Source organism: Phalangium opilio, unplaced genomic scaffold (assembly GCF_054372755.1).
Source record: "Phalangium opilio isolate 3A_F unplaced genomic scaffold, DU_Popi_V2 ptg000070l_1, whole genome shotgun sequence".
Lineage (NCBI taxonomy): Eukaryota > Metazoa > Arthropoda > Arachnida > Opiliones > Phalangiidae > Phalangium > Phalangium opilio.
This window is the reverse complement of record NW_028324182.1, coordinates 16,041,482-16,068,141: the sequence shown is the minus strand read 5'-3', so window position 1 is coordinate 16,068,141 and position 26,660 is coordinate 16,041,482. Positions and strand designations below refer to the sequence as shown.

Below are 26,660 nucleotides of genomic sequence, written 5' to 3'. Positions count from 1 at the left end.
GTAGATTTTCCCCCGTTTTCACCACGAATGGATCACGGCTGCCTATACTGATTCTCTCTCCGTATCTCTCTCCTCTATGGTATCTTTAGACCAGCACGGACAAAAATGAGGTCAAAGTCCTATTTTTTGAACACCAGAATTGACGGAAGCTATTACAAATTTTAGAAACTAAAGTCTAAAACTTCTTGATGGTTTAAATAAACATTCGGAAAATAATAATTATACCAATAATTTTTAATTTTATTACTAATCATTTCTTATTTTACAATTGAAGCCGCGTAAATTCCAAATATATTACAATGTTAAAAATGGAACTATAGCGGCGGCATAAATTCATTCGTCTTACTTGCCAATAAATAATTAACGAACCAGTTGTAAACTTGAAAATAAAAACGACCTTTCCTTCATTAACGATAATTAATAATTATTCATGAAACAATTAACAAAAATTAACAATTCATATATATATTCTTTTAGTCCAAGATGCAACTCAGCCTTTAAAAGCGTGAATATCTCCGCTGTTGTAACCTAATTCTTTCAAATACCTGAAATTAAAATTAAATATAATTGAACCTTGAAAGGAAAATTTTTAAAAATAATTTTTCTTACGCTATGGCGGAATTTGTAAAATTCGTGGGTCCACAAACACAAACGAAATGTTTTAAACTTTGTGGAATATCCTTGGATGATTCTTCGACTCCATCTAAATCGACTAGACGAGTTGTGGAAGGATCGATACATTGTTCGGGACTTGGTAGAAAATTCTCTAAAAGACGGGCGCGTATCCGACCCCTTAAACCTGGCCAATCATCCGTGGCTTCTGACAAGACGTGTTGGACTTCGAACCTCCTTAAAAATAATTTTAAAAAATTCCCCATCTAGGCCTACCCTAATTACAAAGCTTTAATTAAATCTTACCCAGGATGTTTCTCAGCCAAAAGATCTAATTGGTCCCTCCAAGGAATGTCCGCTTCCGTTTTGTTAAAAAGCATTAATTTCACCTTCCTTGATTCATTATTTTCACCCAATGATTCCTTAATCAAGCGAACCATGGGCGTAAAACCAGTACCCGCAGCCAATAATGATAATCTCTGACAGTTTTTCAAGATATCAATTTGGAAATTACCATCAGCGTCACCAATGGCTAAACACTGGCCTGAAGAGAATAATTTAGATACGTTAACTGACAAAGCGGGAACAGTTTACCATCGTTACCAATCTGAATTTGATCAAGTTGAGGCGTCAAAACTCCATCAGGATAAATCTTAACCATGAGGTGCAATTGTTTGGTGGATTCTACGGGCCACGTTAACTTATCGGACGAGTCTAACCTCGTCAAAAATGGGGTTACTGGAGTGTAACTTCTGACCACAACCATGTCTATTAAGGTCAAAGTTCGTCAGTACGTTTAATTCTATTAAATGCGGTCTTCAATAAATGTATATACCTTTGACCGTAAGACGAGCCCTGATATGATGTCCAATTGGGACGTTTAAAATGGTTCCAGTTGGAATTTCAAAACTAAATATATGTGTGTCGCGAGTCAATTGGCACTTATTGGTTAGAACGCATTCTCTAAAATGAATTTCTATATAGAAAGGTAACGAGACTCGTGTCAATGTCAATGCCTTTTAAGGGGTTACGAAGGATATGTATGTTTGTGCAATGTCCCAGTGTAGGCCTCGGAGTTAAGTTATTGAAAGGTTGTCAAGAAATTTCGCGACACCCACACTAAGATCGTGCTCAAACTTATATTTTTATGGTTCCAAACCTCTATCTTGGGAAGGTAAGAAAGTGTCATGGTTTTCCAAGTTATTTCCTAAGCCATTCCACATTCGTCGCGTTAATTTTGACAGTAATATCTCAATGGCGCCACTGTCCTTACCGATTTTTACTAAATTTCACCGTTGTCGTGATAAAAACTCTAATATCTTCACCCCAAAATGAATAAAAAAACTTACCATTTGAATTTAGTTCGACTTCATCCTCTAAATCTGAAAGATTAACGCGATATTTAAACTTAACATTGATTTAGGCCTAGAGGAAATCATGGGTTAACGCAGCGTACCGATATGCATTAGGTAACTTTTACTCCTAATTGTCACCAATAATCGAAACGTTCGATTTTGAAGATCTAAAGTTATATGATCTTGAGTGACGTCTTTAAATTTTGTATAGACCACTATACTGACTGATTTCTCCGTTTGAAACCAGTCGTAACTTAATGGTAAATGGGGGGATTAAAATTGATACATTCTTTATTAATTATCTTATTTAGTTACTTAGGTTTGGGAATATCACTTGGAATTATTTTGGACGCGGACGGATTGGGAATGCCTAGAACTAAAGAGGAAAGAATGAGAACATATTTCAGATAAAAGTGTTTAAGAACAGAGTAAAATGAAGCTCGGGTATTCCCCTCACGAATTGATAATGCAAATTAGATGAGTAAGGAATGAGGTAGGTAGATAGATACCTTTCTCGGAATCGGCTTTAATTTTACGGTTCAAAGACTTTATTAAGTCACGTTCGAGCGGAGATCGACCTGAAATTTTAACAAGATGGAAAATTTGCTCACTCTAAAATTCAAAGGGGTCCGCCATTTAATATTCCCTTAATCAGTGATGAACTCGCGAAATTTCAAACTAAAGCAAAGGAATTCCGTACTTTTTTCTTTCTTTTAGAAATGTTGGACCCCTCGCTCATAATAAAACCCTTTTCAATATTGGACGAATTTATATTACGGAAAGTTTCGGAAACCAAGTAAGGTTCTAACATTTTTTCGGTTCAGTTAACCATCAAAATTGTAACCAATAATTTGGGTTTTTTACGATACCTTTGGGGGTACTGAAAACTCAAACTGAAGTCAAATATTCCAGTATTACGCGTACAAGTTTAGCGGATTTAACTTTAACGAAGAAACAAAAAAAAAAACACCTTGCGTACAAGCAGGGATAGATTTAATTTTAGAAGTAGGAATGGAGAACGGTTAGTATTTACTTCAGTTATTCCGACTCATAGCCTAGTATAGAGCCCCTCCCTCCAACCAACACGTAACGAAAAGTTTAAATTATCTTTTTGGGTAGCTCACTTAAACTACGTTTTGATGACGTTGCTGACGGGGACGGCGAAAAATACCTAACTCCATTTTTACCTCTGTCGCTGTGACCCGCCTCTTCTTTCATACCCCCCCCCCCGTCCGTGGAAGGGGGTCCGGGACTTTGACGCGCGCCCATATTACTCTGTTCTCCATTCCTACTTCTAAAATTAAATCTATCCCTGGTAGAAGTTTAGCAGTTTTAAGATAAAAAGATACCTTTTGGGCGCGAGGGTGGGATTTAAAATAAGGTCTATGAATTTAGGAAGTCTTACGTACCTTTCAGGGCAAAAGCGGGAGTAGGTTTCAATCTGCCTACGAGACATTTTTCTAGCATTGATTCGAAATTGACCCACTTATGCACCTGAATAAGAAAATTCGTCGTCGAAGTTTTTTTATTTAAAAGATTAGTCTAAAAAAAGGCCAAGTATGTCCGAACTATAGGCAATCCTAATTAAGTTAATTTTGGAGTCGACCTAAATCTAGAACGCCTACGCGTCTCTCTTTCTCAGCTTTGAATAATTAATAGGCTTATTATTGGCCAGGGAAGGGGGATGAATTTAAGGCTAGAGCGCGGTAGGTACAAGAGAGACTCAATTAGCAAGGCGAGATCGATATTTTCTTTTCATTTAAAGGATGATGAGCGAATGGTGGAAGGAAGGGTACGGAAGGATGACTTTCCAGCTTCATCATCGAATTAAAACTCCTTATACAAATTCGCCGAACCGAAAATTTAATACTTTGAACGGAAAAATGCGAAACAAAAGCGCTGAATACGCGATTAAACTATAGATCATTAAGAATAACTACTACATTAGAATAAATCTCACTCATCTAGTTGAACTAAGTGGGAGGGGCTTAATAATAACTTGGTATAATATTGGCTTACTACCCGGTATTATTAATAGGAAGAGAACTCATCTTGTTGAACTAAATGGGAGGGGCTTGGTATAATAGAGATTATCGTTTCACTTACTTCGTTGAAAAGATCAGTAGCGTCTTTTCCAACACCTCTCATGAGTTCTTCGTGACCTCCTGGATGGAATTCCATGTACTCCGTGACGTTATACACTTTCCCTGACCAACCACAAAACGAAAACTGAAGAGAATTAATATCTTAGGGGGTACATTACCCCTTGCCCTTATCCACCCCGAACGGATCTAAATGGAATACCTTTCAGGCAGATCCAAGCGTCTTCCGCCTTGTCGTGCAGAGCCAAATCTTCGGGGGTTACGTCAATCAGTTTACCACCCACACCCGTCAAGTCTTTGCCCGAATGCGTCAATCGGATCCAGTCCATTAAGGAACGACCCGGTTTGAGCGCCACTTTGTTGCGATTCCCGCCTATTTTTAATTTTATTATTTACTTTTTTTTTTAGTTAAAGAAAAGGGATTTATCGATGTAAATTGGATTTTTCTGTCATTTAATATTGCCTTGTTATCTTATGTGAAGTAATTGACGTATTTAAATAAAATAGAAAATTGGGAAGACTTTCATTTCAATTCTGGAAAGGGTCTGTTAAAAACGCACGCCCAAATTCCCGCCAAAACCCGAAATATAAATAATTTAAATAAATATAAAAATTAATAAGTAAATAAATAAATTAATTAAATAAAAAAATTAATGAGTAAGTTACAAAGTAAATAAATAAATTAATTAAATAAAAAAATTAATGAGTAAGTTACAAAGTAAATAAATAAATTAATTAATTAAATAAAAAAATTAATGAGTAAGTTACAAAGTAAATAAATAAATTAATGAGTAAGTTACAAAGTAAATAAATAAATTAATTAAATTAATAAGTAAATAAATAAATTAATAAATAAACAAATAAATAAATGAATAAATGAATAAACAAATAAATAAATGAATAAATGAATAAACAAATAAATAAATAAATTTTTCACAATGAATATGGGATGAAGCTTTTATTAATTAATGAAAGTATGAGCGTCGACTTGCTTTTTAAAAGTGACACTAAATTTGCGCAATAAATATGTTACCTACATTATTGTAGGAAATTTCGCGAGTAAGCCGTTAGCCGAGTTCTAGGACAAAAATAAATATCTTGTTGGGCTTACCATTGGCATCAGGGACTCTCTGTTGGGATGAAGGAGCGGGGAAAAGGGAAGCCCCTAAGCGATCGTTACTGGAACTTTTCATTTTTTCCGTACTCGTTTCGAGGGAACCATCTAATTCTCGGCAATCCCTCTTACGTCGCTTCTTCCGCCTCCGATGAGCGCTCAAAAACGGAATGGATATCTTAGATTTATTGCACCCCAGCTGCAAAAAATAAAAACAGAAGAAACCCAAAAATTACTCGCGTGTGATAAAAACCTACAACCCTTAATTTAAACCATTTTAATAATAAACAAGAAACTTTCGCCGGCTAATTTAACTATTAAACGATTCTAATTTAAGTCCCTCTGACTGAAATGGAAAGCGAGATAATATAATTCCCAAGAGGAACTCACGTCCAAGCCTCTCTATGCAAATCTTGGAATTAATTAAAGCTTTCTCGCTTAATTGAGTTTAGGAAACACGAGATTCCGAAGAAAAATCGAGGTGCCGCTCACTTGACCTAATTCAGTATTTCATAACTGTGTGTAAGCTGCATTGTGAGAACAGAACACCCTCCTTAATTGTAGGCATAGGTTCACTGTTTACAGAACAAAGAATGGGGGGGGGGGAATGAGACACGTCCTCATTCTTGGAAGTGAACTAACCCTCGTAAAAAAATCTGGTCTACAAGATTTTTTCAACTTGCCCACCCATTTATCTTCCTTAAAAATTTGATTTTATATTTGGACAAAAAGCCAGTGACTTTTTCTATCGTCTTCGGCAGTAAGTGGAGGGTTTGAAAAGTACCATCCGCCTACACCAAGTGGCAGTACATTTATATAAATTTCTTTTTCAAAAAATACTATACGACACACCACTTCCATTCCTTTTGAAGAGGAAGAGAAAAAAATGCTTCCTTATTTTTTCTCTCCTAAGCCTATATCCCTTTACCCTCGGACGAAATAGTTTTTATTTTAGTTCTTTTGACAAAACAAAGGGGCGGTAGCAAGGATCGTCTGGATTTTTACTGGGTGATCTATAAACCGTGTATAGAGAAAAGGACATTGTTTTTTCCCCCTCCTCTCAAAGCAGTCAAAAAGTATCCATCTTTTTCAACGCTTGTAGTTGGTATAGAATCGATATTTTCCTAAGCTGGTATACAGTCTTTGAAACAACAATCATTGTCGCGTTGCGTTACTGACATATCCTTCAAGTTCTCTTCGACTTATTGACGTGCACTACATACTTTGAATACAGGTACAGGGATGAAAGTACCATTAACAAACATAGCATAACCAAGGGCTAGAAAGTGTCAAAGGGTTTGAACTGGTTGCTTAACTAGCGGGATTTTTCTTTTAATTGGCAATCTCGGTCTAGTTTTCCTTCGCCCCTCAAGGCATCAAAGCCTCGCGTATTCATCCAGGCTCACGCACCGTGGAAGATTCAAAATTTCCCAACGGATGCCGGAGGGAAATTGTTGCTTATTGCAAAGCTTTCCATTTCTCTAAAATTACGGTTTGGATGCCATACGTTCTCTGGTTTTAATTAAATTCTATAAAGGAGAATGGGCTTTCAAGTAACTGGTTCGTCTCTAATACATAAAATACACAACAGAATGCGACCACTAAAAAAAACCTAACATTCTAAATACAATGATAAAAGAGGGGTCACGACCTCTATGAAGTTACTGCTGTTAAACTCGAGTAGTTGGGCAGTCGCTAAGTGCTCTCTATAGAAGACGTATTTGTATTATTTGCAGAAAGTCCCTTCAGAGTCATTCCTATAGGGGCCTCGACTCTTTATATATCGTCTGCTAGCCTAGATGTATTCGAGTTAAGGAGGGAGTAAGAGATAAGCGCTGTCTGTTTTCCCAGCTTTAGGTGATATTGCATCTGGGTGTACAGCTAACTAAACCAAATATAGATGGTCAGAAGAGTGTACTTCGGACGATAAGACCCGATACCGAAAAACGGTGTATTCCCAGGACCTGTTGCCATTCTTTCCCGGTTCGTTACCATAGCAACGCCTTTATAGTGTCGTATAAAGCTCCCCTTTCAATCCCGCAGGGACGTCCTCCTTATAAGCCTATAGGGTGGGTAGATTAACTCGGACAAATTCGCTTCAGGGAGTCCGTCCAGGCGTTTGACTCGAGTGGAATTTGGTCCGCGACTGAATTAGATAAGATGGATGGAGAGTGTGACGCGTTTGGCGTTACCAAGTCACGCCTGTCCGACGAAACACTCGCTAAAGAAACAGAGCGTAGCCACTTATTTTAATCGTTGAATCCTTTCGAATGGCAACCAACAACCGCATTTTCGGGATTTAAGTCTCTGTAAATCCAATAACGAGCGATACGGGAACCCTTATTCGTTCATAATTCGTGCTCGGGGCTCGTTTTAGGGCTAACTCCATAAATCTATCCAGGGTGTATGGGTTTCCTTTGGGTTTTTTCCGCAGAGGAAGTATGACGATAGTACATATTGGATATTTACGATAACATCCTCCTAACTCTTTCTTCAAACAGCCAACCGCGTATCACGTTTCTTTACGTCTTTAGATACGATACGGTTTTGGGGTAATGGATAAGATAACCAATGAATTTGCCACACTGTCTTCACGTAAGACTGATTTTATTAGCTGATCAAGGAGGAAATTCGATAAATATAGTGATAGTTGATTGATATTGATTCAGGGGTCAATATTGGGCAGGGTATAAGGTCGAAAAAGATGAACATATGTTAAGACTATTCCGAGTTGAATGAAATGACAATTGACATAAAATAGCTCCACAACTACAGCACTCAGTATACTTCATTCAATCAACCGAGCCTTGCTTATAAATTAAGAGAAAATTCAGCATAGTAGATTAATTTTCACGCGCAATGAATGCCTAAGTAAGTAAAGAAGCAAATATAATAAATCAGGGTACAACAAAGAGGCGATATATCGACTTTTCACGCCCGTTTAAGCGTATTCCCTAAGAGAGCGTTTTATAAGGGGTATTGTTGATAATGCATGGTGGTTCTTTTATCCCGGGTTTTTTTTAAAAGTCATGGTAAACGCCGTTACGGTAAAGGATACATTGATCGAGCTATATACAAGACTATGTGCACGTGTACTTTGTACATCCGCCGGCCACATAAGTTTATCGGAGAATATAAATGAAGCTCGTCCGGCAAGTAAACTTAAAGGAAGCCTTTGATCTCGTTGACTATGGATTATAGCCTTACAAGGCATACATACACTGTTTGAATATACTCTCTTATCGCCAAAATGGGGATATAAAACCACCGGTGCATTGAGCTAAAGGGGCTCCGAATCTGATTGATGACGTTCGAATGTCCGAAATGACGTCAATGGTTTGCGCAAAGTGTCAAAAATAGACGCGTAATTCAAAATTACGAGGAAGGCCACTACACTAACTAATTAGTTAATTAATTATTAAAAAAGAGGCACATCGAGTAAGAAAAGTATAAGGTAGATAAATCATATTAAACTATTAATCTGTCCCGAAGAAAGACGCACCTTGGATAGAAATAGGTATATTTGGTCCACCTAAATAGGTCAAACGTCAAACTAATAACCTACATCCCCCTACGCGTTCACTTCTCCCCGAGATTTGGTGCTTGGCGGGTGAAACATTTCTACAGGCGCCCGTAGAAAACACATTGGGAATTAAACCCCGAATGAGCGCTTCCACTCTGAACAACCAACCCTTTGAAAATGTTTAATAAAAATTCACTCCGACGCGAAAAATTCAAAAGGATCAAAAGATAGCAAAGTCTATTGACCAAATTAAAAATCAGTCGAGCGTACGTGTTGCCAGAGACGTTGCTAACATAAAAACCAAATAAATCACGTATATGTCGTCTGATAGATAGAGAGATCCTAAAGAAGAAGATATACATTTTTTTTACGCTTTTTAATCCCAGTGGTCTATTAGGGGACGGCGAAGGCCGAATTATTTGCGGGTTGACTTGGTTTATCGATTATAGAAACGTACGAGTCTAAACAGCGTTTCCATCTTTCATCGTCAAAAAAAAAAAGAAACGGGCCGGCAAATCGAATTTCCGAGACCTAGTAGATCCCAAGAAAAAAGATCCAGGATAGAAAAAGAAGAGGAAGGGTGAAAAATGCCCTGATAACTTTGGGCTTCGGCGTTAGAAATTCTTCTAGGAAAGAAGTGCAAAAAGCACCAATAAGAATTAAGGCAATCCTCACGAGGATAAAGAAGAATAACTACGTATAAAGAGATTTTTCTATGGGAGGTTGTTCCTAGTTTAATATTCTCATTGGAACTGAACCGATTCATGGTGGTTCCGGAGGTTATCTCGCTTCGTGGGCAAAGCGATAGGGAAAAAAAATATCCACTACTTTTTCAGTTGCGGTATCTAGAGGGTTGGTGTTAGGGAAGGGAATGGTCCGTCGACGCTAATCTTTTTCATTTTGAGTTGTGGATGAAACGAAAAGTTTTCCCCCGTTTCAAAGGTAAATAGAAAGAGCTGGGGTAAAAAAAAGAGTGCTTTTTCTTCTTTCTTCGCCTTGAAAGGCTAAATTTACCGAAGCGAAAACGGAAGCGCGGTGAGAAATTCTATCCTACTTTTACCGGGATTGAATTTAAGTGACGAAATGAAAGAGTTTTCGTTATGGCATTGATTAAATGCAATTGGCAACTATTTCTCGCCACGAATTTAAATCAATCAATCAATCAAAATTATTGAACTCTTAATGAAATACTAAGGTATGTTTGGTCGCGTATTTCGAGTACTTGTTACAGTGCATTGAGACAAGAAGTCAGCCAGGGTGTGCAGGCGTAAAAGGTGCGAAGATAGATCAGGTCAATATGGAATAGAGCACTGGAGGAGACGATACGAACATGAGGGGTTAGTAAAGAAGGGTTTAGGTGAGAAGCGGGGATAGGCACGGTCTAGAGAAGAGTAGTCGCCTACCTTGAATCCCGGCGCTTGAGAAAAGGAAGAGAAGAAAGTACGCGGTGTTCGTCTACCTTGGACCCTATCTTCGACTATCATTTATTTAAAAGAGGGCCTCATTTCTTCGCCCTGCCTCTTTTTGAAATATCAGCGTTTGAAAGACTAATCAACGCTACAGAAACGTACTAGTGTTGACCAATAATAAGAGCTAATATTTTTGGAGAAACGTCAAAACTACAAGGGTGCACGTGTGAAACGAAAATACATTGCAATAATTTCTCGCGGCGCTGCAATTCGGAGAGCGTTCGACTCCGCAACCGTCCGTGTTTGGAAGAGATCCGAACGCTACACTCTTTCCTGGCGGGGGTTTTCGCGCATGCGCATTGAACTTGACAAAATCAAATCAAAAGGGATTTTCGGGAGACTCGGATGCGAGTACGGTGCGAAGTAGACACGATACAGAGATTACGCGAAAATGAATCACTTATCTCAATTGTACAAATAAAATAAGTTGTGCTAAACATGAAATTTCGCTCTATCTATTAGTGTAAGATTTTACGTCATGCCGTTTTTTGTCACAGGTCCTTATAAATATACTAAATTATTTAGTTGCTTTGATAAGGGCTTAAGTATAGTACTTTGAGTAACATTTCATTTCAAAACCCGAGTAGTGATGCACTATTTCAAATATAGACTCTTGACTATATATTTGCTTATTTGAAAGTAGCTGCTAACCAGACTGCAAAATACATGCAGGTATGAAATGATCAAGACCATATTTATAATGAATTTTCTCCGATTCTCGGAGAAAAACTAAATACAAGCTAATCCTAGGTTTAATCGTATAATGGACTACGGCCGTACAAAAAATCTACTAGTAAGAGTTATTGGTACCTAAGCCTTGGTATCGCGCTCACAGATTTCACACAAAAATTAAATTAAATGACTCACCGAATTCCACGGCGTAAAAACCTTAAATATCACATGAAATAAATATTCCAATCGCGTTTATTTCCACGCACTAATTATTTTTCCTTATTTGCTAAAACTTAAGTTACAATTAACACCAAACCGGCAAGACTAGATTTTACTTTCACTTTCCGTCGAAATGAGCAGACGACACAACCAAACCTCTCTAGCCGAGTACAGGTCCGGAAATAAGAAATATTTTCCCTCTCTACAGTCTACAGGCTACAGCATATATTTTTCAATCATAGCACACTCGATCACGCACATTCGCTCACGGAGTATCTACAAAATTAAAAGAAAACTCAAATCGGGAAAATTAAAGACAAAAGACATTAGTCCAACTTTAATTTTATTGAACGAAAATTATTTAGAAAATTAACACAAAGTATTCGGTCAATATTTCGAAACGTAATCAAAAAAATATTAAAATATAAACTTAGAAGACACTTTCTTCTAAAATTTAAAGAAATTAAACAATAAATTACAGTCAAATATATTCTCGTTCAAATCATATATACTATAGTTAACGACAAATAAACTATTATTCAATTCATCGTCAAACCTATTTGTCAGCTAGAAAAACATTGTTACGCGACTTACAGTTAAAAAAAAATGCAGTTCATTATAAAATTGGACTAGATATAGTTATCTTTCAGTATCACAACATTGGTGACTCCATTTAACCGCCATTTTCTCTACTAAATGCCCTTCGAAACACTTTTTTTTTTCTCCTCGTTGAAATATACTTATGATTTAAATTTAATCCAATAAATGTCGGTATAGGCCTAATTTATACCAAAAATGTTTTTTTTTTAACATTATAAAGAATAATAATTAACAAAACGTAACCATATCACGTTATTAATTAATTAATTAATTAATAATTTGGATAATTAATATTTTTATATTAATTTTTTGAAACTAATAGAAAAAATAATAAACAAAACTAAAAAAAAAAAAAATAAATACACTTACGGTATTGTTATTTCAACTCCTACATTAACGATGACGTTTTAAATTCATACAAGGCACTTTTATGCGTTATGCGTTTTAGGAGTGATTTTACATGACACAATGACAATGGGGGTATTTCCCCCCCGTTTAGTTTTAATTATTTTAAGTCACGTAATGTTCTTGGAATGCAAATAACTGACTATATTATTTATTTATTTATTTATTTATTCTAAGAAATACTGCGCCCCTAAACTTTAATTTTAATTAAGCTATGGGGTCTACGTCACTATCATCGTTAAATCTAGGTAAAGGATCATCAGGGGATAATAAAACTGCTTCCCCATCGGCTCTTGACTGTTAATTATTAATTAAGAGAAACGCCAATTAATTAATTAATTAACCCCCAAATTAAACTTAAGAATCTTAGTAATTAAAAAACAAACTTACTTGTGCATTGTCCCCTCGAAGCCTCAGAAAATAACACTAAAATTTAATTAAAATTAAATATTCCGCGCAGTATAGGCCTATTACGAATTATATTCAATTACCTGCATGTACTGATATCTCGGTAACCTCATACGTTGAAAGCATTGCCTCGTTTTCAATTTAATCGCGTTTCTCCTTTCCTTCTTTACTAAAACGCCAGCGAGAATTAGCGCTATTAGAATAGCGAAAATAATAGCTACAATAGCGGAGACTGATAAAGTGCTCGCTGCCATTTCAGGCCTTTCGTTATTATCTCCTAAATCATTAAAATCCCTAACCAATTGACTTCCGGTATCAATTATAGTAGTAATACTGAAAGACACGAAAAGTTAATTTAATTTCAGTTAACTTATGACGCATTTCTTCCTTAACTTACTGAGGAAATGGACAAACGGCCACTGTTGCCCAATAAAAGACGTAATCACAATCTCCGGATTCGTATTTAAACTCCGGGTAACCTAAACCATTTATCCTGGAACACTGAAAGTTGATGATACTCGTAACATTCTTTGATTTATTTTTTCCGCATTTTCTTCCGTGAGAAGTGATTATCAGTTTCATTTCGGAACCTTTCAGGTAGAAATTCTGCGTCCCTTTTGTACCAATATCTCTAAAGAAAGATCTATCCCTTTTCGTTTGACAAACGAGTGCGTTTTGACAAATTGGATCCGATATATTGTCGCTAACACCTTGTCCTAAGTTAATTACGTAAATAAAGTCGTCTTTTCGATCGGGTTCAGTTACTTCGTAAGAACTACAACCAAACCAAGAAGAAACATAAGTTAATTAGTAATTAGCTATTACAAGAGTAATTACTAAAAAACTAAGTACTTTTCCATTAGGGAAGTTATATTTATAACAATTCCAAGTTCGTGAAGTCTCATATCATACACTAAACCTTTGTTTTCATACATTGGTTCATGTCTATGCACAAGATTAATTTATAAGTATTGTTACACTGTCACTTCAAATAGGCCTATTAATATTTTAGTAATTACTTCATCTCCGGACACGCGATATGAGTTTCCCAAATAAATTTGTACTCGCAGTTATCTTTGGACACTAATTTAGGGAAACCCGTATGTCTACCGCACTTTAATCTTATTTCCGTACTGGATTTTTTTTCATAGTGCGATTTTTCAATTAACGTACATAAAGTATCGTCACCGTGATCGTAAGTTACAACAATATCATTAGTTAAATCTGAAAGATGAAATGAAGAAATATGTTCCCCATTTTTGTAAGAAAAAGCTACAGGAGTAGTGAATTTACCATCGATTCTTATTTTCTGCGTCAAAACACTTCCAATTGATAAACCAGTTGTACTATTAGGTGGTACGATACAAGCGCTCGAAAAAGGTGGACAAGTGAAATTTGAAGTTGATACTACGGCTTCTTTTGGGATTTCGCGGCATAAATTCAACCAGTATTCATTACCGTCTTTATCGGTTACATTCCAGCTATGACTAATACTCGAAAGTATCCTTAAATCGTAAAGTTTCTGATCTTTCGTCCACAAAGTGCAGACTGGTTGGGTATCGGAACAAACTTCCGCGGTAGCCCATAAAAATATCAAACGACAAGAGTATTTCTTGTATAATTGGGGCTTTCCAATCCCGGCACTTTGGTCGCAATAAAACTTAATTTCCGTGTGTCTTTTACCAGTAACTTATAATAATAACAACAATAAGGCAATAGTTAATTCATCTTCTCGCGCTAAATAACCATCATATTACACCGGGTTCATACAACTTTTGGAAAACCGATTTCCCACCCAAAGTGTTCAAGGTTTTTTCCCTATGAAGGGAATGTTAACGAACATTTTGCTTAATTACTCGGTCCCTGTTTGTTGCAACCCCAAGTAATTACTACCGTTGGGAAGAGGACACATGGGACTATAACATACTCAAAGGACATCACCGTATCTCTCTCGGTCCCTGTTTGTTGCAACCCCAAGTAATTACTACCGTTGGAAAGAGGACAAATGGGACTATAACATACTCAAAGGACATCCCCGTATCTCTAATAGAACCCGAGTTATAAGCCTCCAAAATCGCGTGTAATAAGCTCATGTTAATAAAAACGGGAGTGGTTTTTTGAACTCCTTCAGTGAAAACTTACTAAAACCTCACAAACTTACCTCATTTCCCAGAATTTTACTAAAAATTGTAAATTTCCCTGAGTTTTTCGTCAACTACTTATTTCCCCGGGTTTTCCAGGTTTGTATGAACCCTGAATAAACTCACTCACCACTACTCGAACAATTCATATCAGAATCGTAAGTTAACGTCATATGAATCGTGTTATGAAAAACATTTGAATTTTTAACCAATCCAAAATTTTGATTTCCTCTTTCATTAACCAGACAAATTCCGGCTCCCGTACAATTAGTCATATTCAAAGGTTTACAAATGCTAATGACGTATTTATCGTTGCCATTAACAACTTCAAAATTCTCATTAACTTTCTCAAAACCAGCCAATTCCAAGTAAAACCCTTTATCTTCGTGTCCGTAAGAACAAACTGCTGGTTTTATCGGACACGCGTGGACAGATCTGAACTCGAAATACATTGTACATTCGTCCTCGCTACTGCCTACCACGTCGAAGGTAGACTCCGAACTCATTTTGTCGCAAATAAAGTAAATACTAGAGGACATTTGCAAAGAAGGATTCTCCAAACAAACTGAACCATTTTTGTAGTTCATTTGTACTACATTGTCATCATTTACAAAAGGAGGCTCGACAAAATGTCCAAGATCCTTTTGAATGAAGACACGCGCAATTTTTAAAGCCTTAACCAATGAAAGGGCTGTAAAAAAACATCGCCACTTACCATACTATCAGTAGGTGAGCAATTAAGGCAAGCGGCTGATGCTTTCTTTGGTAAATTGAGATGGTTATTTTTGATTTCATCGCATAAACTCAAAAAGTAAATGCCATAATGTTGGTACGTTGAATGAGTAACGAAAACCTCATTCACCGCTGGTGAAAGATCAACTAGACCTTGCTTAGTTTGAAGTTTACAAGACTGTAAACAAGCAAACAAAGGACACGCGGCGTTAGTTAAATAATAAATACCAGAAGAAATATGCAGGCTACCTCTTTCGCGTTTGTTTTACGATTAGCTTCATTCATTTCGCAAGCTAGTTTCGTATGCCAGTTGAAAAGATAAGTACAATCTGACGATTCGTTAACAAATGATACTCTGGATTCGCCTACTGATCTATTTTTGTCACAAAGGAACCTAATAATCGTACTCCTTTGATAACTGCCAGAATGACAAGCGGTGCCATTGGAATAAATTAAAGACATGGCACCATCCTTAAGAATTATATTTGAATTCGCGATTCCACTGCTAAACGTTCTTTGTTCCCCAGTATGTTCCATTTGACACGATCCTGATGCGGAACAATGCGTTTAATATTTAGGGTCCCATCTTCCAAATATAATAAATATACGCGTAATTTACCAGTTCCAATCCCGCAAGTTGAATCTTTCAATTCTTGACAAATTGAAAGCGCGAATTTGTGATTGGGCGAACTTTGAACCGATATTTCTTTTCCCCTCAATGATGAAAAATCATAAACTTGTCCCGTTTCTGAGTCAACAACGGAACAATCTCCCGTAATAACTTGTCCCGTAGATTTTACGGGACAAGCGTAAGGAGTAAACCAAATGAAGGTATATTGACAATTTTCAAAGGCCAGAAATTCTGGTTGAGAATCCTATTGTTTTTTTTAAGGTAAGAACTTTCAGTTGAATGTTTCTAAAGACAGCGTTGATGAATATTTCCATAAGAAGATCATCTCTCTAAGGGCCCAAGATTCTATGTTACGGTTGAAATGTATGTATGTCCGATTTGGTCAGCCATCCGTCTCATCTCAAGTGGTATAATAATTGTATAGCCTAAACAGAGGCCGAGCGCATTCGCTGCAGAGTAATCCGGCATTGAACATTTTTCCCTCCTTCAAAGATTTCTCACGACGGCTCTTCGTGATTTTTACTAAGCGCGAATTTACCTCTTGTGTCTGAGAGAGCTGGGGGGTTCTGGAAATTCTCTTACTTATTTTTTCCCCTCAGTCCTTCCTCTCTCGCCTACCCGTGTGTTTTAGTTTGATTCCCAACAGCTTGGGAGCGTTATCTCAGAGCTCGCGTCTAGACCACGACCGGCTTAGGATATCGATATCGGTCGTGGCTGATTTTGAAAATTATTTTTTTCTCCCGCGAATTTCACGAAAAATTCGGAAGGAGCCCCTATACAAAATCTACGTCACATCTAGCAGAACTAGATGTGTTTGCTAATAGATGCGCTTGGGCCCTTAGAGAGATGATCTCCTTATGATATTTCTAACGTACCATCGCAGTTTCATCACATTTAAACTCTATACTAGTCTCTCGGTAATGTTCAAATGATCCCTCAAATCGGCATAAATCCCCATTAACATAATGAATCTTTAAAACTCCATTTTCAAAGACCGGATTGCTCCCAATACCCAAAGTACCCAATGACTTCGATCTATAGTATGGTTTGATAAGTAGGTATATAAATATTGTAGGAAACCTAATCATAATCAGTAAGGAAATTTTCGAGATCTCAAGGGTGTATTAATAACCACCTTGTCACCTCTACTAACTTTTCAATATATTTGGTGTTATCTGTTGAAACGAGGCAAGTCGCGGCATCATGGGCGCATCTACTACCCGGTTTATGCACCACGCTCCTACAAACATTGATGACAAATTTTTCCCGCGAATTTACGGGGTTTTCAATGACGTAGTTATTATTGGGGTTAGAAAGAGGACCCAGATTATAGGTTCTACCATCTGGACCTTCGACGGAACACGATTTCTCTACGAAAGGAGGACAAGCCCATGAAGTGGCCCACTCAAAAACGTAAGTACAATCATAATCCTCTAATAAGAAACGAGGACCGTCTAATCCTTCGGTAGAATGATCGCAAATGAAATTTATAATAGTAGATCTCTCGTATTTCTTATGGCAATTTGATTTTCCACCACGATAGATTAGTTGTATTAGACCATCATTATAGATAAGTTCCGAATTTGGTTTGCCAGCGTTAACGGAGAAATTTTTATCGCTATCTTTCACTTGACACACCGCGGCTTCTTCGCAACCAGCCGGTGCGTCACTAAGACTTCCGCAAACATTAACCAAATAAGTATGTTCATCTCCAGTCACTACGTAATTGCCAGTTTCGTTTATAAGCGGACTTAAATCAAAAACGTGATTGTATATCGGATCTCTAACTAGACAATTATCTCCGCGGTAAGTTTGAACGGGACATGCCGCCGGTGTTTCCATTGAAAAATAATAAACGCATTCTTCTAACTTTCTCTCAAAAACAATCGGTTTCTGCAAGTACAATCAATGTTCGGCTTTAGAACGTACGAGGTGGGAACGGAACACTTTTTAAGGATGTAATACCTCTTCGCTAGAACAATGCAGCGTTAACACGGCAGAGTTTTTACCCGTATCAGTTTGACAGGGTGACCCGTTTTTGAAGGAAATGACAACAGTGTCATCTTCAACTCTGGGAGCCGTAATTCGCGTACCCAGACTTAATCCTTCGTGAGGATTCGTGTCATTGACAGCGCAAATTCCCGCCCCTACAATAATGGTTTATTGAAACGGTTTTCCCCTTTTAAAAACTATAAGTTTTATTATACCATGACATGGTAGGCCTCCAACACCAGTTATGGCTCCGCATACGCTCAAATGAAACACTCTATTTTGGTCACTATCTCTAATAGTCCAATAGGAGCTTCCATTACGAACCAAAGACGATAAATCATACTCTATTCCTTCATCAGTCGTAAAACTGCAATCAAATACTTCGGGAGCGCAAACTAAACTGGTAGCGACCGTAAAAAAGACAACCCCCGTTTCCTCTCGATCGTAGGTAATTGTAGGTTGACGCGCGGAATGGTCGCACTCAAATTCAAAGTCAGTAGCAGTTGGAAAAGTTCCATTTCTATAACCCAAGTAGGTTATGGTGGTAGGAACACCCTCAAACTGAGATATGACTCCAGACTCAGCGTAGCCTAATATTCTACTAGATTTCCCTTCACTATTAACCTCGCAAACTGAGATCTGGTCATCGGCGTCATTATTACAACCATTTCCACCAACTGGACCACATATGTTCACCTAATGGTACAGATTTCGAGACTTATGTATAGATAGTTTTCACACGTGGAGGATTCATACCATTTACACCAGGAAGCCGGGCTATCTGGAGGACAAAGGCAGACGGGCTTTTGTCCGCCAGATAGCCCGGCCTCCTGGTGTAAATGGTATGAATCCTCCACGTGTGAAAACTATCTATAAAGAAGTTGTCCGAGAACTAAAAGCCAGAGGGATGGGTATAAAATGGAGTACGTGCGCGAGCGACTTTCACAATCCTATAACAATTTAACAAACGCTACCTGAAAGGTCTTATTTCCAGTTTTGATTTCGTAGAAACTATCCTTTTTATGTAAAGGATTGAGATCAAAATGATAACCCGTTGCCGTATCAGTGTAACTACATTCGTGGAATTCCTCTTTACCAATTGGGCAAGCCGCTTCGGTAACCCAAAGGAAAGAGTAGCTGCAATTACCCAGAATTCCAAGGAGTTTTGGACCCTGAGATTCCTACAGTGTTAAAACACCACACTTTTGTTCACTAAACTACCATTTCACCTCTCTTGTACTTTTAGCGAGGGGCTACTCACTTCCCCAAAAAATGTACACCAGATTTCTTATTTCCAAATATTTCCGATTTATTTCTATTATTTTTGTATTTCTTTATTTCCCGATATTTCTCCTAAAATTTCCAATATTTTCACGATATTTCCCTAAAATTTCCAATATTTCGATTATTCCTTCGTATTTCTAATATTTCTCAGTATTTCTATTATTTTTGTATTTTTTTATTTCCCGATATTTCTCCTAAAATTTCCAATATTTTCACTATATTTCCTTTAAATTTCCAATATTTCGATTATTCCTTCGTATTTCTAATATTTCTCAGTATTTCTATTATTTTTGTATTTCTTTATTTCCCAATATTTCTCCTAAAATTTCCAATATTTTCACGATATTTCCCTAAAATTTCCAATATTTTCACGATATTTCCCTTAAATTTCCAATACTTCCATTATTCCTTCGTATTTCCAATATTTCCGATATTTCTCATTATTTCCCAATATTTCCGATATTTCTCATTATTTCCCAATATTTCCGATATTTCTCATTATTTCCCAATATTTCCCATTATTTCCCAATATTTCCGATATTTCTCATTATTTCTTAATATTTCCGATATTTCTCATTATTTCCTAATATTTCCGATAATTCTCATTATTTCCCAATATTTCCGATATTTCTCATTATTTCCCAATATTTCCGATATTTCTCATTATTTCAGATATTTCCCTATATTTCCGATATTTCTCAATATTACGATATTTCTCGAAACATTGAAATATATTTCTTAAGGCTTGTACACCATCCATATTTCGTAAGTGGCTAGCCCCTCGACTTTTAGTATATAAGCTTAGTGTTGCAAAGTTAACAAGTATGTGCGTACAATTAACGACATAAGGGGTGTGGGATACATTGAGACTTAACGCATCAACTGCTTAACTAACTCTCTTCTCTGCATGTTAAGTTCGCAGCAAATGGGTTAATTTAATAATTTAGTCCTAAGAGTATAAATTACTCTTAAAAGCAAATTAAATAAACTTGTTAAGAACGTTCGAAGTTAAAATTCAACGAAAGATTAGAGGTCAAATGGGCAGAGAGAGAGAGAGAGACAGAGTGAACTGAATTGTTTTCCTTTTACTTACAATCTCATTATACGTGTATTTTTCTTTTTCACCCAGAAACAACTGTCGCGAAGTAACAAATATACCAGGAGAATAAGGGTTATAAAAATGGCCAAACATAAAGCATTTTTAATATGTTTAAGATGGGGGCGCAAAATTTTGGGGGTTCTATTATTATTATTAGACGCCTAGCTACCAAAAGAAAGCAAGAACATATCTAAAAAGAATACGAACCAAAGCCTTGGAATTGCAGATGAAATTAATCAGAACGGAATAGTTGGTAACTTTGTTGAATGATACGCAAGTGTCACCCATCGTATAATGAAGCTGTAAATGTCCCGTGCTGGTAACTTTGGGTACATTTACGGCTTTTCCCAAATTAGTTACATTGCCCGTTTCCTATAAATAAAATTAAACCAATGGCATCCTTGTGAATAAGCGGGGAAAACAACTTTGCAATAATTCGTGTGGTTTCCAATGTGCTAAGGTTGTAGAAGTGCACCCAACAATGATTTATGGCTATATAGTGTCTCGCGCATACACAAGAGTGCCATATAAACTGCCCATACTCGCGAGATACAGTGACCACGACACTATAAGGTGCCATTGCTAGTTTAGCATACATTTTATCTCTTTCGGTAAATCATAGAAAATAGTATATATCTTCATCCTTCCTATTATTTCCAAAAGTTGTCGCGATTCATAGCTACAATAGTTCGAAGCACTACACCCTTTCCCTCTTAACCTGGCAGTTTAACAGCTGTACGATTAGTCACGGTTTTTGTGAAAGAATTGCAACACTGTATAGAAAACCGCGGGTACATGTCCTATGTACATAAAAACTGGTTCTTACGTCGTAAAAATGGCGGAAAATCAGGGACGATATGTACTCATAGCGGACTAGCAAACAACGCGAAATTAATTATTTCCAGTAAGCCTACAAGTTTGAAAATGATTCTACACTTGTACAAACTCTTATAAAGATACATTTTAGAAGCCGAGCTTTATACTGAACTTCAAAACTCCTTGTACCGCGATTTTTGAGCTATCAAACCTGTTGCATTATCCACGGAATCGCGTCCACTAACTATTCGCGTGCATCACACTAACTAACTAACTAACTATCAGCGCATAACTCCGTTGGTTATTACATAACCACACGGAGAGAGACACGGAGTTAAAAAACAGTAAAACACTCACCTTGCCATCTTTAATTTCGGATAAACAAGCGGCGGATTGTTTGTCACAACCTTTTGGTTTGTTGAGAGGTCGACAAATATTCAAATAAAATTTCATTTTGCCATTTGGATCCATAAGGCTCCAATCATCGTGTCCGGATAATTTCGATAATCTCGAGAGATCATATTGTTTCCTATTAAGGGAGTCGTAGATGACGCATTCCTCAACTGTGTCCTCAGTTCCACAAACAAGACTAGTTCTCCATAGAAAACTATAAACTCTATTCTCTTCTCCGTTAAAAACAGGAGCGCCATTTCCGGCATCAAGATCGCAAATGAGAGTAATTGACATTGAACGAGGGGTATGAAAAGGGTCCCTGTAAGGTGTCCCTCCAGTATAGGTTATGTTAATTAGTTCGCCATCGTCATAGGCGGCTCCCGCAACAACATCACCTAAACTCCAAGCTTGCCTGGAAGATTAGCAATGAATGTTAACACAACCAAAATGGATGGTTCGGAAGAAACGTCTTACAACGTATCCTTCTTCACTTGGCAACCTCTAGCATTTTTCATGCCTAACTTTGAACAACTTGTTTCGGTAACCGGACCACAAATGTTGATAAAATAATCATATTCATCAGCTTCTATTTTGTAATAAGTGCTGGACTTCAAGGGATTTAGATCAATGGTAACACCTAATCGCGTGTAAATAAAAATGTTACACGCTAAGACAGGGTTCATACAACTAAGTTTTCCAGTATCCTATAGAGTAATGTCAGCGCTACGTATTGCAACGTCACTCCATAGCGTAATCTCGGTAGAGAGGGGAAAAACCAGTTTATCCCTCCCTTTAGGCGCGCTTTTGTAAGAGGGAATACTGAGCGCGCTTGTTAGGGGGGGATGACACGTAGCTTGGAGATAGAAGGGAGTGACGTTGCTGTACGTAGCGCCGATACTACTCTCCATGCTCCGTGTCATCCCCCCTAACAAGCGCGCTCAGTATTCCCTCTTACAAAAGCGCGCCTAAAGGGAGGGATAAACTGGTTTTTCCCCTCTCTACCGAGATTACTCTATTAACTCCGCCCCTGTTTGTCGGAACCCCAAGTATTTACTACCGTTGGAAAGGGGACAAATAGGACTATAACATACTCAAAGGACATCACCGTATCTCTAATAGAACCCGAGTTACGGACTACAAATCAAAGGGGCGTCGGTAAACACTCATGACCTATTAACCTCTAGAACATACCTCTTTCTTTATCTTCAAACTTGCAATCATGGAAATTAAGTCTCTGATGTTGACAGGCTGCGTACGTTTTCCATAAAAACTTATATTCGCATTGCGTTTCTGATACCAGTACTGGACTCGAAGTATAAGCCATTTCGTCACATTCCAATATAAGTGTACTCTTTTTAAAACCATGGGGGCAAGGGTCACCGTGTTCAAATTCAATTTGATAAGTATGGGTTCCATTCAAGTATTCATATTTTATTTTAGGTGTTTCCGTTTTTCCCGCTAAACTAATTGAAGTTCCGTTTTGTACAACGCATATTGAAGTGCCTTTAGAGCAAGGTTGAGGCGCGCCCATTAGGTCTCTACCATCACAGAGGTTTAAATAGATTTCGCGACTCTGTCCAACTGGTGACAGGCTATCAATTGCTTTCCAAGTAGCGTAAGCTTGAAAGAAAATTAATTTTTGCATCAACTTTTATCGCCTTTGGAGAAGGGATCGAGGTCCTTAAAGGGACTGCAAAGAAGGCATCGGCGGGTGGGTAAAAATGATTCGAAATACGTCACAGACATCACGTGATGCCAAGATACAAAGGCTCCTCATGGAGTGGAACTGGACATCAAGTCCTTGTTTTTCGCGAGATTGCAGCGCCAATTCCATGAAGTGGTAATTTTCGAAGTAAAACGAACTAAGCTTCTTTGAACCACGCCTCTCCTTGGTCACGTGCCTCTGACGTATTTGAAATAATTTTTACCCACCCGCCGATGCCTGCTTTACAGTTCCTTTAACTTACAATGGTGCCTATAAATAGGATTCAAAATTATGGACAATGGTCCACTTTTGAGCTCGCATTCCAAGCTACGATTTTTCGCGCACGCGTATTTGGTTTTAAATTCGAACCAATTAACGCAATCTTCCTGACCTATAAATTTAGGGTAACCAGTACCACTTTGCGCTGAAAATAAAGATGGTAAAGTAAATTTAGACCTACTAGGCCTACATATAGTTGGGAGATGGTCCAAACAGGGAGAAAGGGAGATGCCGCGTGAATAGCACGAGGTGTCTCTCTTTTGGGTGGGGGAAGTAAATTTCCCAGCCAACGGGGGTAGTATCGCCCGGGCTACCGCGAGCTCTACTGCGCAAAATCCAAATTTTTTATCTCTCGTGATGTCACTTCGCGCATGCTCAATGATCCACCGAATGACCCAAGGTAAAGAGAGAGAACATAGTATTTCATACCCCCGTTTTCAACCCCTTCCCGCTAGATACGAGTTCTGTTAGCATTAGGCGGCTTCTCCCTTTCTCCCTGGTCCGTAACATACATGCGTTAGGGTCACAATCAAATTTGATAATATTTTTCCAATATTGTCCCTGGGAACATTTTACAGTTCCAGGATATTCCAACGTTATTTCACCCGAAATATATTTCAGTGATTTTTGAATATTTCCGTAAATAATTCCAGTGTCAGAACTGTTTAAAGTAGTTGATTTCATACAAACAGTCCCGGACCTCCAATTACCCTTTCCACATTGTAAACCTCCTAAACCACCGCAAATGTTTAAGTAAAACTCAACAGGTTTGCCATTAACTATTCCAGACACATTATAAGGTGTTTCGCCTAAAATTAATTTTCATTGGAATTAAATACAGTCTTTGTCTGTTTAAAATTAATGAAATTTTATAAACATCGTACGTCGTAATGCACTGAGATCAATATCAACTCCATGAACATCACGTTGAAATTTACAAGTAGCTACATCCCCTGATAAAACTGATACCGGACACGCGAATTCAGTTTCCCAATAAACATTGTATAAACAATCTGAACTCAAAATCAACTCCGGTGTTTTGCCCTAGACAAAGTTTATGGTGTAAATATGGTGTATCAATCTTTGACATAGTTTTCACACATGGAGGATTCATACCATTTACACCAGGAGTCCGGACTATCTGGCGGACAAAAATATGTTCGTTTTTGTCCTCCAGATAGCCCGGCTTCCTGGTGTAAATGGTATGAATCCTCCATGTATGAAAACTATCTGTAGTTGATGTACCTTTCCTCTTGAAGGACATCTAAAGTCTACAACCGTTTTAGAGGGACCGCTACAATTTTTTAAAGTAATTTCTGACTGATAAATCAATTCCAATCCGGCATTCCCTTTTTTTAATTTTAAAGGTTCGGTTAAACTACCAGCCGGTAAGAAATTTCCATTTTTCTTGATACAAGACGAAACATTCCTCGGACAATTAGACGTTGTATTGTCTAAATTTATAATTATTTAATGGTCTACTTAGTATTCTTTCTAAAAGTCCCATTCAAAGAAGTCCGGTTCTAATTAGCCTTATTCCTGATCAGCGCCACCTACCCATAGCGGCGACTTTGAGAACTACTGTAAGCGGCAAGCCAATCAGATGTCGCTAAAATCTGGTGACGTCACTAACTGGAACTCTCGGGTCTTACCAAAAATGACGTCACCAGATTTTAGCGACATCTGATTGGCTTGCCGCTTACAGTAGTTCTCAAAGTCACCGCTATGGGTGGATGGCGCTGATCAGGAATAAGGCTAATTAGATAATTACCATTTGCTAAAAAAGAACAAACGCTAATGGCCATAAATTCACTTCCATCGTGAGTTTCTACTAGATGGTTCTGTTTTTTGTTTATCAACGGAGTTAGGTCATAAAACCTTCCAGTTTTATCATAAACTGAACACGGGACTTCCCTTAATTGATTAGATAGGACAGATTCTTCGGAAGAACAAACAACAGATGTTGCCCAAGTAAAAGAAGTTAGGCAAGAAGAATCGGTATATAAAAAGGGTTGGCCCTATTACAAGAAAATAAGTAAAGTTTCATATATTTGAAACCCTTCTGTTCAAATATCCCAATTAAAACTTACCAAATGGGGACCACAAGATAGGATAAATGTTATACTATGATTTGTGGAGTTATTGTTCAAACACTTTGGGCCCTCAAATTGAATAAATAAAGTTCCAATATCTATATTTGGTTGTCTAATGTTGAATATTTTAGAGGATTTAGCGACTAATTGTCTTTCCCCATTTGAAATTTTACAAACTGAACCACCCGCGCAAGAGTCATTAGGGTATTGGCCCGTTAAGCCATCACAAATGCTTATTTGGTAACTAATTAAGGAATCATTCCTAATTAAAGTGACATTCCAAGGGTTCCTAAGAATGCGTGATTATAATCTTAAGTATCAGATTATAGAGAGTAAATAATTATACGCGTAATTAAACCATACGTACCACTTCCTAAGAGGGGATAAGTCAAAGGTTATATTCTTAACATTTACGTAACAATTGGGGTTAGATTCTGGCGGACTTGGCTCCGCGTGTCCAACTGTCAAGCATTCGATAGTGATGTATATCAAAATAAAATACGTAAACAAACAGTTTAATTTCAATGATGAATCTTTGGGCCACAAATATGTTGACATCGTGACTTAAAAATCCGCACAGTCACTGACTCAAGATCAAGACTTCATTGGGACGAAAATTATTCAAGAAAAGAAAACTTAAGGTTCACACTGAAGAGTTTACCGTCAACTTAGGAACTGGGATTAGTTAGTTTTAAAATAAATACGACTTTGAAAATTATTAGGCTAACAAAAATTGACAAAGAAAGCTTTCATCATAACAAGAACGATTTCGAAAGTGAAAACGAAACGAGAGCCCTAGCCTTTGCCAGAGTTTGCCTTACTTTTCGTAGACCCTGTTCAATTGGTTCTAAGAAGTTACATCACCGGTGATTATTTTCCTCGTGCTTATGACGTAAAGGGTCACGTGACTATATGGCCAATCAGAGGAGGACGTTATAGCGTTTTCCTTTGGGTTCCTCGCGGAGCGCTCCCAAGGAGCAATAAAAATGGGAGTAGTAGTTTCCAGCTTCGTTAAA

General features: G+C 37.5%; 2 protein-coding genes and 1 long non-coding RNA gene across 6 annotated transcripts; 1 reads left to right on the top strand and 2 right to left on the bottom strand.

Moving 5' to 3' along the window:
• Positions 1 to 213: 213 nt before the first annotated feature.
• Positions 214 to 11,260, bottom strand: LOC149661996 (cytochrome b5 reductase 4). Of its 3 annotated transcripts, none has more exons than XM_089843583.1 (15): positions 11,043 to 11,260; positions 5,181 to 5,382; positions 4,272 to 4,442; positions 4,074 to 4,174; positions 3,377 to 3,461; positions 2,477 to 2,545; positions 2,283 to 2,343; positions 2,069 to 2,220; positions 1,962 to 1,994; positions 1,772 to 1,894; positions 1,448 to 1,588; positions 1,207 to 1,380; positions 919 to 1,156; positions 610 to 849; positions 214 to 545 (listed from the first exon to the last, which is right to left on the bottom strand). In XM_089843583.1, the coding sequence occupies exons 2-15, from the start codon at positions 5,260 to 5,262 to the stop codon at positions 491 to 493; spliced, it is 1,725 nt and encodes a 574-aa protein (XP_089699709.1). In that variant the 5' UTR covers positions 5,263 to 5,382; positions 11,043 to 11,260; the 3' UTR covers positions 214 to 490. The 3 variants fall into 3 exon arrangements, with proteins under 3 accessions (XP_089699709.1, XP_089699707.1, XP_089699708.1); XM_089843581.1 differs by lacking the exon at positions 11,043 to 11,260 and adding an exon at positions 10,110 to 10,427; XM_089843582.1 differs by lacking the exon at positions 11,043 to 11,260 and adding an exon at positions 10,110 to 10,424 and having other exon boundaries at positions 1,216 to 1,380.
• LOC149661995 (uncharacterized) lies at positions 10,481 to 11,495 on the top strand. Its single transcript, XR_016369031.1, has 2 exons — positions 10,481 to 10,847; positions 10,926 to 11,495. It is a non-coding gene; the product is annotated as an uncharacterized LOC149661995 (long non-coding RNA).
• Lerp (lysosomal enzyme receptor protein) lies at positions 11,393 to 26,497 on the bottom strand. Of its 2 annotated transcripts, XM_089843572.1 has the most exons (28): positions 26,012 to 26,497; positions 25,642 to 25,933; positions 25,323 to 25,569; positions 24,797 to 25,005; positions 24,436 to 24,595; positions 24,064 to 24,360; positions 23,535 to 23,696; positions 22,759 to 23,187; positions 22,042 to 22,204; positions 21,532 to 21,979; positions 20,566 to 20,730; positions 20,353 to 20,394; positions 18,950 to 19,156; positions 18,191 to 18,671; positions 17,949 to 18,130; positions 17,137 to 17,876; positions 16,859 to 17,018; positions 15,972 to 16,227; positions 15,602 to 15,900; positions 15,336 to 15,530; positions 14,751 to 15,261; positions 13,773 to 14,168; positions 13,499 to 13,703; positions 13,332 to 13,424; positions 12,877 to 13,254; positions 12,563 to 12,812; positions 12,462 to 12,497; positions 11,393 to 12,368 (listed from the first exon to the last, which is right to left on the bottom strand). In XM_089843572.1, exons 1-28 carry the CDS (start codon positions 26,200 to 26,202, stop codon positions 12,279 to 12,281), a joined length of 7,284 nt encoding a protein of 2,427 aa, XP_089699698.1. In that variant the 5' UTR covers positions 26,203 to 26,497; the 3' UTR covers positions 11,393 to 12,278. The 2 variants fall into 2 exon arrangements, with proteins under 2 accessions (XP_089699698.1, XP_089699699.1); XM_089843573.1 differs by lacking the exon at positions 20,353 to 20,394.
• Positions 26,498 to 26,660: the final 163 nt, after the last annotated feature.

Bases quoted from the DNA above. Each gene is read 5' to 3' on its own strand.
- LOC149661996 (XM_089843581.1), bottom strand. From the start codon at position 10,190: ATGATAGTCGAAGATAGGGTCCAAGGTAGACGAACACCGCGTACTTTC. The intron at 2,546-3,376 runs GTACGTAAGACT...TTAAAATTTCAG, and splicing joins TCCCGCTTTTGCCCTGAAAG to GTCGATCTCCGCTCGAACGT. The intron at 1,381-1,447 runs GTATATACATTT...TGACCTTAATAG, and splicing joins GGCTCGTCTTACGGTCAAAG to ACATGGTTGTGGTCAGAAGT.
- Lerp (XM_089843572.1), bottom strand. From the start codon at position 26,202: ATGTCAACATATTTGTGGCCCAAAGATTCATCATTGAAATTAAACTGT. The intron at 17,019-17,136 runs GTTAGTAGAGGT...ACCATACTATAG, and splicing joins AACACCAAATATATTGAAAA to ATCGAAGTCATTGGGTACTT. The intron at 15,262-15,335 runs GTAAGTGGCGAT...TTCATTCAAAAG, and splicing joins GCTCACCTACTGATAGTATG to GATCTTGGACATTTTGTCGA.